This window comes from Lepidochelys olivacea (assembly GCF_965140295.1).
Source record: "Lepidochelys olivacea isolate rLepOli2 genome assembly, chromosome: 14".
Taxonomy (NCBI): domain Eukaryota; kingdom Metazoa; phylum Chordata; order Testudines; family Cheloniidae; genus Lepidochelys; species Lepidochelys olivacea.
Window position 1 is genome coordinate 8,664,520 of NC_140424.1, and position 12,315 is coordinate 8,676,834.

At 42.3% G+C, this 12,315-nt stretch overlaps 1 protein-coding gene across 2 annotated transcripts; it reads left to right on the forward strand.

The window, feature by feature from the left end:
• The first annotated feature begins 362 nt into the window (after positions 1-362).
• DDX5 (DEAD-box helicase 5) lies at positions 363-8,420 on the forward strand. 2 transcript variants are annotated; one of them, XM_084646609.1, is made up of 13 exons: positions 363-512; positions 1,972-2,137; positions 2,369-2,465; positions 2,551-2,684; positions 2,824-2,889; positions 3,495-3,636; positions 3,717-3,877; positions 4,159-4,331; positions 4,653-4,763; positions 5,172-5,233; positions 5,321-5,380; positions 6,627-6,851; positions 7,732-8,420. In XM_084646609.1, the coding sequence occupies exons 1-13, from the start codon at positions 505-507 to the stop codon at positions 8,115-8,117; spliced, it is 1,791 nt and encodes a 596-aa protein (XP_084502735.1). In that variant the 5' UTR covers positions 363-504; the 3' UTR covers positions 8,118-8,420. The 2 variants fall into 2 exon arrangements, with proteins under 2 accessions (XP_084502735.1, XP_084502734.1); XM_084646608.1 differs by having other exon boundaries at positions 374-530.
• The last annotated feature ends 3,895 nt before the right edge of the window (positions 8,421-12,315 follow it).

A 12,315-nucleotide genomic window follows, 5' to 3' on the forward strand; every position in this document is an offset into this window, starting at 1 on the left:
ACCACACCGGCTGCGCAGGCGCGACCGGCTCGCGCTGCTCTTCTCAGAGGCGTGGGCGCGAAGGGCGGGAGTCAGGCGAGGGAGGGAAGGAAGGACGCCGCTCGAGGGCTCTGGGTACGCGCCTAGGGAACGGAACGGCTCGGGAAGGCCGGACAGTGACGGGAGCGCGAGCCACGCCCGAAGTGGAAGGGAAATTTCCGCCCGCGAGCACACCAGCCGGCCGGCGAGGAAAAAGAGAAGTCGAGGACAGAGCTCTCGTGGTCACGCCCACAAGCGGGGGAGGGGAACCCGGGCGACTCGAGCTGTGACGCATGACAGAGGGGCGGGTTCTGTGCCCGCGTCACGAACCGGTTCCCAGCATTCCCTACGGCACCGGCTATATAACCGGCGTCCGGGCGGCTGGGCGGTCCCCATTCATTAGAATCGCCGGTCCTTGCTGATTTTGCTGTGTCTTCTGCCGCTCGCTTTAGTGCTCGGGCTCGTCTCGCGTCCGCCGCCATCACCATGCCTGGGTACGACATGGACAGAGGGTGAGCTTGGGGCCGCGGCCGGCGCTCGTCGCCGTTTTCGTCCGTATTCCTAGAACGACCGTTTAGCCGTGTAAAATGGCGGCGGGGCGGGAGCCTTCTCCTAAGCGATCTGCGGGTGGCGGGAGGGGCTGCTATCTGTAGGGGGCGGTGGGGCCCGATCCCAGCAGGGGATGGGGGGGGGGGAGGTGCGTGACCCCCGGGGTAGGTCACCTAGTACCCGGCTAGGTACGATCTCTGCGCTGGAATCCGCCCTCGGCTGTTGGGGTTATTCGGCACTGGGGCGGGGGGGGCTTTGGGAGCTCGATTCCCTTTCGGGTGGCGATCCTCCGCCGCCGGTTGCGCGGGAGGCGGGGTCCAGGACTCCCGGCTGGGCGGCTTGGGGAGCGCCGGGCTGGCGGAATCGTGAGTTGTGGGTCAGCGGGTTGTGCGGGCGCCTCTCCGGTGCCGGAGACCCCCGCGGGGCCGTTCCCCCCCCCCCAGTCAGATGGCGTCCGGGGCTGAAGCCGGCCGGCTCCTGCTTTGTGTTGTGTAAGCGGATGTTAATGGCCGGCCCCGCCATGCGGTGATTGAGGGGAAATCAAAATGCCGGCTGCTGCTGCCTTTGTTCCTCCCCCTCCCCGCGCAGACTCTAAAATGGCAGCGGCTGGAAAATGTGGCGTAGACAGAAATGAGAAACAAAGGAAACGGCCGCGGCCGCTCCGCCATGTTCCCGCCGGGGGCGGAGGGCGCCCCCCACGCTCGCCCGCCTAGCCGGGGTCGATGGGGACGGAGCCTGGGGTGGCAAATAACGCTTAGGAGCACCCGCTGTTCCCGGGCGAGATGGGGGGGTTTGCGCTTGATCTTTGGGGGGAGGCGATTATTTTATCGACATCTTTGTCGAAGGGGCCCCAGATGTGTATGAGCACCTCAGTGCGGGTTTCCTTTCCTTACCGAAATCGATGCCTTTGTTTAAAACAAAAACAATAAAAACTCCCCAGCAACCCACTTACGGGAATGTTGTCGCTAGGTTTCATAACGCCCCACCCACGCGCACACCCCGGCTTTCTTCAGGCACTGACGCAGGCTGGGAGTGGCTCTTCTATTACGAAGGCGTTGGAGCTGCCTTGTTTTTTTAATCGTTTCTAACGAATCGTTTGAGCACTCTTTAGACAATTATGAGTGCCTTTCAGTTTGGGATGTTAGGTGTGATAACTAGAGCACACCTGCTGCTGGGGCCTTTGTTAGATCTTTGTGGTATTTATAGTATTTGATTTCAAAGATCCCATGCAGGTAGATCCTTGAAAACATTGCCTTTTCAAATACTTACCAACACAAACTAGGAATGTGATCGATTGACAATCTTAGCATTGATCCAAGGTTATGGAAATGAGTTAATTGACACATATGGGAACAAGTTAGAATTTGCAAATATCTTCAAGGATAATTACTATTATTTTTTCAGTTTTGGTGGTCCTCGCTTTGGAGGAAGCAGAGGTGGACCTTTATCTGGAAAGAAATTTGGAAACCCTGGAGAAAAACTTACAAAAAAGAAATGGAACCTAGATGAACTGCCCAAATTTGAGAAGAACTTTTATCAAGAGCATCCTGATGTAGTTAGACGCACTGTGGTATGTACCATGGCTGTTTTTTTACTTATTAAACTTGTTTATTTTTGCAGGAATTGTCACTTAATGTGCTTTTTACTTGGTAATTTATTGATTGTGGGACATGGATCAATAACTTTAGACATAATTACACTTAAACTGAATGCAGCTGGTATGAGTGAATTAAAGTTTTGTTGTAGATTTTTTTTTTTAAAAAAAGTGCAAATAAAGCTGATGTAATTATTTGTTTTGCAGCAAGAGGTTGAACAGTACAGAGCAAGCAAAGAAGTTACAGTGAAGGGCCATAACTGTCCAAAACCACTTATAAATTTCTATGAGGCGAACTTTCCTGGTAAGTACAAATATCCGTATACCAATGAGTCACTCAGGCTTCATGAATACAAACAATAAGATAATTCATTGGTTCTCTTTTGCAGCAAATGTTATGGAAGTAATTCAGGCACAGAATTTCACTGAACCAACTGCTATTCAGGCACAAGGATGGCCTGTTGCTTTGAGTGGACTGGATATGGTTGGAGTAGCACAGACTGGATCAGGAAAAACACTGTCTGTAAGTTGTGACTTTTAAACCTGGGAATGTAGTTACATATAACCTCAACTTCATAAAGTGTTTCCAGTACCCTTATCTGTAAATCCAGTTATATTGGAAATGCACGTATTAACAGAAGGTTTTCTTTGTTTTTAAACAGTACTTGTTGCCTGCCATAGTGCATATAAACCATCAGCCATTCCTAGAGCGAGGAGATGGACCTATTGTGAGTATAAGAATGTGAACTTTTCATTTCAAGAGGAATATTGTATTAAAAGCACAGGTGGTTGGGGGGAAATATTGTGGAATGAGTCGAAAAATTAGGCATTTAAACTTCATAATAATGTGGTATTTGCAGATCATCAGTTCCATATTTTAGGTAGTCTAGCAGGTTCAAGTGCATTGCATAGATCTTGTCCTCCATTAAGGCTTTGTCAAAGAATTCAACCAGAGTAGAACTTCTGGTATTTCTTTTGGAATTATGCTTCTCAAAATGGGAATATTGGCTTGAGGACACCTATATCTCAAAATATGTCTGGCTTTGAGGATATTTTGCTGAAGGCAAAGTCCACAGGGGTAACTGGCAGCAAAAACCAAAAGGGCCTAGTGTTAAGCTTTTTTAAAGTGCTGCAGGAAGACCATCCTAGCAGCTTCTAAAAGCTTTCGGGTACCAAGTAAAACTTGGTTGGTTAACTTTGCCTCAGCAGGCAACATAGGACTTTGAATCTTGTGACTTTAAGAGAAAAGTTAAATTAGATTTGGCAAAAATTGAAAGATTGCACATGCCTGCTTACCCTTATAGTGCTAATTTGATATTGGTAATGTTTGCAGTGTCTGGTGCTGGCACCAACTCGAGAACTGGCTCAACAAGTGCAGCAAGTGGCTGCTGAATATAGCAGAGCATGTCGTTTGAAGTCTACTTGTATTTATGGAGGCGCTCCAAAGGGACCACAAATTCGAGATTTAGAAAGAGGTATGAATAAAGTTGTTACCATATAGACACAGGCACTGTGGAAAACTCTCAGATGTGCTAATCTTGCTGTTTGGTTTAAGGTGTGGAAATCTGCATTGCAACACCTGGAAGACTCATAGACTTTTTAGAAGCTGGAAAGACCAATCTCAGGAGATGTACTTACCTTGTGCTTGATGAAGCTGACAGAATGCTTGACATGGGATTTGAACCTCAGATCAGAAAAATTGTAGATCAGATAAGGGTAAGTAGAAGTCATGTTCCAATCTTTACTGAACCAAAACAATGTAGTTTTAAAATTACACCAAAATGAAGGTGTCTACATATAGAAGATCACAATTCTTGCAACCATCATATTCCTCCTCTCCTTTGAATTACATCCAGTTCAATTATATTAACATTCGTTGGACTGGATCTATACTGTTAACACCATAGCTGGGTGCAGCATTTTGCTAGGTGGTTTAACTATGCTGTTCTGCTTGTGTAGTTCAAGTTAATAAAGTCTTAATGTATATGTATCTTCAGCCTGACAGGCAAACTCTAATGTGGAGTGCAACATGGCCCAAAGAAGTTAGACAACTTGCTGAAGATTTCTTGAAAGAATATGTACACATCAACATTGGGGCATTGGAACTAAGCGCAAACCACAACATTCTTCAAATTGTGGATGTGTGTCACGATGTGGAGAAGGATGACAAGTACGTAGTCTCCTGAGAACTTGTTTGTGCTCCCAAAGCATTTGGGGGCTGGGTGGGGGTGAAAACATTTTAGTTCTGTGAGTCAGATCTCTTCATGGGGTGCGTCTACTAAATGAATAAAACTAACAAATGTTCAGTGGGGTTTCCTTTGATTCTATTTAGTTTTATTGTGTTACTTTAAGTTGCTTAATGCTAAGCATCTTAAGATTAAGAACTGGGTCTTATTTGAAGTGAAATTGACTCTTAATAGCAGTACTAAAGAAACTGCCAGTTTTGGGTATCGCCTTGAGTTGCTGTTTTGATTAATTTTTCTTGTCAAAGACTTATTCGGTTGATGGAAGAAATTATGAGTGAGAAAGAAAACAAAACCATTGTGTTTGTGGAAACCAAAAGACGATGTGATGATCTTACAAGAAAAATGAGAAGAGATGGGTATGTTTCCTCTCCAACATGGAAATTTTTTTTAACCTTTTTAGATTTCACTATGTAGCTTAGCTACTTCAGGCTAGCTTCCATCAGTCCACAATTCACTGAGAAGTATCATCCAGTGTACACAACTCTCTCTGCATAGTGATGAACTTAAAAAATCAATCTAGTATTAAATGTCAATTGAATAGTGCATCCAGCAAGATAATCTGTTTCATAATTGGTGCAGTATAAATTCATTAAACATCTTTAATGTCCATTTTAGAGGTTTGCAGTTGATCTACTTTAAAAGCAGAAGTATATAATGTAACTGGTGGAAGTTTACTCAAATGTTTGTCAAACCATATCCTGATTTGTTTTGTATATGTATAACATCTTGATGAGTTTAGTCATTCAATTTCAATATGCTTTCAGGTGGCCAGCAATGGGTATCCACGGTGACAAAAGCCAGCAGGAGCGAGACTGGGTTCTAAATGGTACGTGTGGCTCATAAACTGTTCCTGGCACTTGTCAGATTTTTAATCTAATAAAGAATATAAACTGACTAGACCGTTCTGTTGCAGAATTCAAACATGGAAAAGCTCCCATCCTGATTGCTACAGATGTTGCATCCAGAGGTCTAGGTTAGTATAACTCCTCTAATGCCAGTTGCCAAACATTTAAAGAAAGTTCATTGCTTTCTTTAACCTCTGCATTTTTCTAAGTTTTTTTTCACATAAAGGTGCAGTCTTTGTGGCAAGGCCTAGGCATGACAATCGGAGGACTCGAGGGGGATGGAGGACTAGTGGAAATGATCGGCTGGCTGCTTCCAGTCGAATAGAGAGGTGAAAGCTGAGAGCATTGTGTGCCAGTAATCTTCAAAAGGCAAAGACCATCTTTTAAACAACTACCCCATAAACTGTTCTCTCATGAAACAGCAGTTTTTATTCACAGTTCACTTTGCCCTGGTATTCTTTTTCTGTCCCATGCTTTGCATGATTGCCATGGTACAGTGCTGTTACCTTTGTGCATACTGTTTGCTGTGATCTGTGGGTCTTTGAATTTCAGTGACTTTGCTGAAATGTCGAAGAAAATTATGAACTTCATTGTTCAATGAAATTCATTTCAACCTTGAAATGGAGAGAGCAGCTTTAAAATGTACTAAGCCTTGTACAAATTGGTGAGTACTGGCACATGAGATCTGAGAAAAAGTCCACCTCTCGCTTTAGCAAGTGGGGTGGGAAAGCAATGGCTTCTCCTTTTGAAAGTCAAAGTTCCTCCTTCACCTATACACCAGTCGTCATGTCGAGACCTGCCAGAGAGAGACACATTCTCAAGTGAACCCTGGCTTCTTGGAAGCGCTTGCCTAGACGAGACACAGTGCATAAAAACAACTTGGTGACTTTGGGGGACAGGTATGTTTTTCTTGCAGCTGCAGTTGAAAGGTCTTGGCAAGACAAGCAGTGTGGCCCACTTTTTTTTTTGAGCTTCTGATGAGTGTGTATGTGAAGGACCTTGTGTGTTTTTACTCTAAGGTCCTCAAATGAGCACATGAAGAGGCTGCTGTGAGCTTTAGTGGCCCTACTGCAAGAAGCATTCAGAAGTCACTTGATGATTTGTAAGGGAACTCTTGAGTTGGGAATGACAAGCAAATGCATTCTCCTTTATGGTAAGGTTTTTAGATCACTGGGTGGGTGATAAGATGGGTACAGATGGAGTGTGCATACTTTTTTCTCTTCCACAATATTCAAGCAAAAAGGATAATTCTAACAACATTCTTTGCAGCCATTAGCCTCTTAAAAATATAGTTGTCTAACGTTTATTTTTGATTTGGGTTGTGGTGTGCAAAACTTTGTACATTGCTTTTTGCCACACTGCAACACTTTACAGATGTGGAAGATGTGAAATTTGTCATCAATTATGACTACCCTAACTCCTCAGAGGACTATATCCACCGAATTGGACGAACTGCCCGCAGTACCAAAACAGGCACAGCCTACACATTCTTTACTCCTAACAATATAAAGCAAGTAAGCGACCTCATCTCTGTGCTTCGGGAGGCTAATCAAGCTATCAACCCCAAATTGCTTCAGTTGATTGAAGACAGAGGTTCAGGTAAATATTCCATTTACTACACTCTTTTCTGGTCACTAAATTCTTTTTTAGTAGCCTGGTATCTATATTTTTTTTTTTCCAGACATGTTTTCAACATCACACTGCCTCCAGAGGCCCTGAACTCAGACAGAATAGTACCTTTTACTTCAGGAATGCATTTAAGATTTGTCATGATCCTGCCAGTTAAAAGAAATGGGTTTCAAAATCAGTTAATAGAATTGAATCAGGAGCATTGTGTCAAATGTATGGAAAAAGTAAAACTTTAATTGTGGCCTGTAGCCATATTATACTACAGTAATTCACACCAGACCACTGTCATTTTGCAAGCACCATCAAAGACTGGTGATAGAATATAGCCTTTTTAGAGGTGGTTTTTTTTTTCCCCCCCCTTTGGCACCAAAGTTTACCCAATTTGCTATGCTACTGTTAACGTTGGTGGAGAAAAATATGCTTCTGTACTACATAGTAGGCCCTTTATTCACACCTTTCATTTCCTTCTGTTTCTCTACCTCTAAACATCCTTAGTGCAACTTCCCATTTTCCCCTCTAGATTTCATTATTTCTTTTCTAGTCAAAGCACTTAATTTGATCACTTTAAGTGCTTGTATTGGGGTTGTGTAGAGTTAACACCCTGAGATCAGTGTCAGCAAGACTGGGAGGCAGTCTGTGTTTGCACTTAGTTCATGTTTGAAAAAGTTAGTAGCAATGATGAGCTTATACTCTTCAAATGTAAGTTGTGTATAGAAATCTGGATGCCTTGAAGTGCAGATATATCAAGTGGGTCAGGTACTTGACTTTTTTATATAACATGGATATTGATGCTTGATTGGCAAATAACTCTTGAAGTCAATATCTCATCTAGATTTTTTTTTCTTCACAGGTCGTTCCAGAGGTGATCGACGTGACCGATATTCTGCGGGCAAAAGGGGTGGATTTGGTAGTTTTAGAGAGAGAGAGAATTTTGAGAGAACTTACGGTGCAGTAGGAAAGAGAGACTTCGGAGCAAAAGCCCAAAACGGTGGCTACAGTGCTCAAACCTACAGTAATGGAACTCCATTTGGAAATGGCTTTGCAGCTGCTGGCATGCAGGCTAGCTTCAGAGCTGCTGGTAATCCCGCAGGAGCTTACCAGAATGGTTATGATCAACAGTATGCAACTAACATTGCGACTATGCACAATGGTATGAACCAACAGCAGTATGCCTATCCTGCCACTGGTGCTGCTCCTATGATAGGTTACCCAATGCCAGCAGGTTATACTCAATAACTTTAGAAGTATATTTAAATGTCTGTTTTTTTTCATAATTGCTCTTTATATTGTGTGTTATCAAGACAGGATAGTTATTTAAGAAACTTATGGAAAATGCAGAAATGACTTCAGTGCAGCAGTAATTATGGTGCACTTTTTCGCTATTTAAGTTGACTATTTCTCTACATTCCTGAAACAATTTTTAGTTTTTTGTACTAGAAAATGCAGGCAGTGTTTTCACCAAGTAAATGTACAGTGATTTGAAATACAGTAACAGAGGGCAGTGCATGGCCTTCCAATAAAGGATATTTGAAGACTGAATTTTCTGTGAAATGGAAATTGTTTACTTTTCAAGTGCACAACATCAGTGGAACATGATAAATGTTTCTATTAAATCCTAGAAAGGCTTACTGCATGTCTTATTTTATCCTCTCAATAACCATCTTAAAAAACTGGATCTATTGCTAGAGAACCAGCTTACTGCATTCTAGTGCCATGGCTTCCTTTTACTGGTTATAAACAGTCAATTCTTTTTGGAGAACATTAGATGGACTTTATTGGCAGAACTGGCTTCAGATTTAGTATTGAACAAAGTAATTCTACACATTTGTTTTGACTCTAGAGTAGATTTAAGCTGTGAAAATACATGGAAACAATGGTACAACTAAATTGTTCTTAGCCTTCACCTAATGAAGAGTTTTGGCTAAGAGTAGTATGCAGCTGTCCTAGAGAAGCTTCTGTCAGCCCTTCAAAGCAAGGGTGCTGTAAATATGCGAAGTGAGCTTGAAACTAATACACAGGAGATGTGATTAATTTTGGCCTCTCAAACCAGATACATGTTCACCCTTCATTTCTTCTCTGAAGGGCATGGTTGCTTTTTATAACTGCATCTACATCTTGGCACTCAGTTGACAGCAGGTCATTAGTGGCACAGTGTATTGAAACTTTCATTGGATGTTTTGTGTCCGCTGATGTATGTGGAATAACTTGTACATTGTAACCTGGGATTCCAAGGTCTAGTACTAAAACCTTAGAATTGAAGCCATGAAAGTTAGAGCACTAACTCTCAGTATATAAGTAGACCCGAATTGTTGTGCATGGAAGCCTTTTTCCAGGATTTAGAGACCTCAATAACCAAGAGGGTAATGTGGGACATAACGCTCAACATGTACTGTGCATAGATGTTACTAGTACTCTTCCTGTTAACTCAAAAGGTTTGCTCGTTAATTTAGTTTTACAACAGTTATTCCTTAAACCTGCATCAGGCTGAGGGTCCCAAGATTTAATAACTTTCTGGGCACAGGGAAAAAACTTCATTTGTGTGAGGCACAGCTCTTTCAACTTGGACATTGTAAGTAAGCCCTGAAATGCAAATTCTGTTCTAAAATAATCCAGCTTCCCAACAGTGTTAAAGATGTAGTCACTTTATTAAAAAGAAAATGAGTACTAGTGGCACCTTAGAGACTAATCAATTTAGTTGAGCATAAGCTTTCCTGAGCTACAGCTTACTTCATCAGATGCATTCAGATGAAGTGAGCTGTAGCTCAGGAAAGCTTATGCTCAAATCAGTTAGTCTGTATTTGCAAAAAGAAAAGGAGTCTAAGGTGCCACTAGTACTAACACGCCTGCTACTCTGAAACCTGTCACGATTATTTCACATTGGATGGATGTTGTGTGTATGTATCTCAAGAGGAGGCTTCTTTTGGCTTGTCTGCTGTAACTTTCACTACCCAATCACATGGTACAATAGTAGCCTGGCTTAAACCCAGAATGAACTATCCTAATGTTACCATGGTGTCTACAAGCCCTAGGTGCTGTACAAATAACAATCCTGCCCTGAAGAGCTCTCAACATACAAAATCAGTTGGCTCCATGGGGCAAGGGGGGCAGAATACAAGGAAATGAGACCCTACTGGTCTGGAGGATAGACAGTGACCTCAGACCCACAAGCAACAAAGCCTGTTGCCAACGGTGCCCACATATCTATTCAGGGGACACCATCACAGGGCCTAATAACATCAGCCACACTATCAGAGGCTCGTTCCCCTTTCTTATCTACCAATGAGATATGCCATCATGTGCAAGCAATGCACCTCTGCCATGTACATGGGTCAAACTGGACAGTCGCTACGTAAAAATAAATGGACACAAATCAGATGTCAAGAATTATTCATAAACCAGTTGGAGAAGACTTCAATCTCTCTGGTCACGCGATTACAGACATGAAAGTTGCGATATTACAACAGAAAAACTTCAAAACTAGACTCCAGTGAGAGAGTGCTGAATTGGAATTTATTAGCAAATTGGATACAATTAATTTAGGCTTGAATAGAGACTGGGAGTGGCCAATCCTCAGACGTTCTTGTTAAATCCTGGATTTGTGCTGGAAATGGCCCACCTTGATTATCATACACAGTCTAAAGAGAGTGATCACTTTAGATAAGTTATTACCAGCAGGAGAGTGGGGTCGGGGGAGAGAAAACATCCTAAAGTTTAGGCTGAGATGTTCATGGATTATTCCTATTTACTGTCTTGCTGTTGGTGGTTCATTCCCTCCCAGCTCCCCAATCTCTATGCATGCCTATTATACTTATCCTCCTTTTAACTCCCTTTTCACAGTCTGGTCACTCCAAAATTCCCTTCTCCCGTGTCTAACCTGACTCACCCCCCTTCAATACCAAACGTACTACCAAGACATACCTGCCATTGTTCTGATAGATTTGTGCTAGTATGTTTTATCCCTTGCATTTACCTTTTTATTTGGCATTGCTTTTAATTTTTCTTTTTAACTTTTAGATTGTAAACTCTTTGGGGCAGGGCAGTGACTGTCTGCCTGAATCTTTACAATGCCTATCCCAATAAGGCCCCAATTTTGAAGAGAGTCCTTAAATGCTACCACAATGTAAATAAGTTCTAAAGTTTCACTCAGGGATGTGGAGGGGATCTTTCTAAGACCTCTAGCAAAATAAATGGCAAGCAAATCAATTGATCTATAGTGGGAGGATGAAGGACTGAGTCCATCCTACTTGGAATTATATGTATAAATTCCACAAGTGTTTGAAATGTGGGGGTTTACCACTGAGCCTCTAGTTTAAGTGTCTATTTAAAGATAAACAGGAACCCATGAATTCCTGTGATAACTAAACATCCATAAGTTAAAATTTAAATTAATTTTTGTTTTGCTTAATTAGATTAAACAGGAAATTATCATGATTCCTTGTTCTTTATATAAAATTAAAAAGCAGGCATAGAAGGGGTAAACAAAGGTGAACCAATGACCTCTCCCCTCCTTCGCTTGAAGCAAAATTACATGTTCATTTGCTTTGTCTTGTTTGCTACAAGGAAATACAAAGCCAATTACAAGTCATAACTGGGAACAGGAGGCATGGGAGGTTCATTAGGAAATGCATAGGGAGGAGCACCCCAGTGAAGTGGTTTTGTACTATTTTAGCAGAGATTTTTTGAGGTCATCCTGGTGCTAGGTGGAAACTGACACCTGCTAGCAACCATAAGGTAGCAATACACAACAGATTGTGGGATTAATAAATCTAGGCTTGTTAAAACTGGCTCTTCCTGTAGCATAAACTGTAAGAGAACTCAACTCCTTTGATTAGTCACTACCCCACATATAGCTGTGATGTGGGTTACTAAGCCAGTATCTGCCAGCTTGTTACATCATAATGCTACTAATTAATCCACTGTGGCACAGCTTTAAAAGATAAATGTGTTCTATTTTGAATTATTGTCCCATGTATTTGTATGACTGATTTGATTTAGATTTGTAAACTTCAGGAGAAGGAAAGTGTGTCCCTGAGTAAGGGCATTGGGCAAATCAATTCCCTGTGTTTGTAAAATGAGGACAAAACATAACTATAGATGTGACTGTTGTCTATGGTAAAGATTTCCTTGCACACAGCCTGCAGAGCAGACAATTCCATAGACAGCACAAGCTATGCCACTCAAGTTGTGGGGTCTAGGTCAGGTGTAGTTTTACTGTGAGTTTATTTTACTGAGTTCCTGCTCAGGATGGGCTCCGAACTCTGTTAACTTTAACTGTTATAATTAATCAAAACATGCTTGTGGCTAGCAGGGTTCTAGCACAGGTTCCTCAATGGGAATAAATGGGATTCCACCCCACCCCAAGAACTGTAGTATGGAATATGACTCCTGATTCTCAGACAAGACTATCCTTGCCCTTTTCTAGAACCAAGCTCTT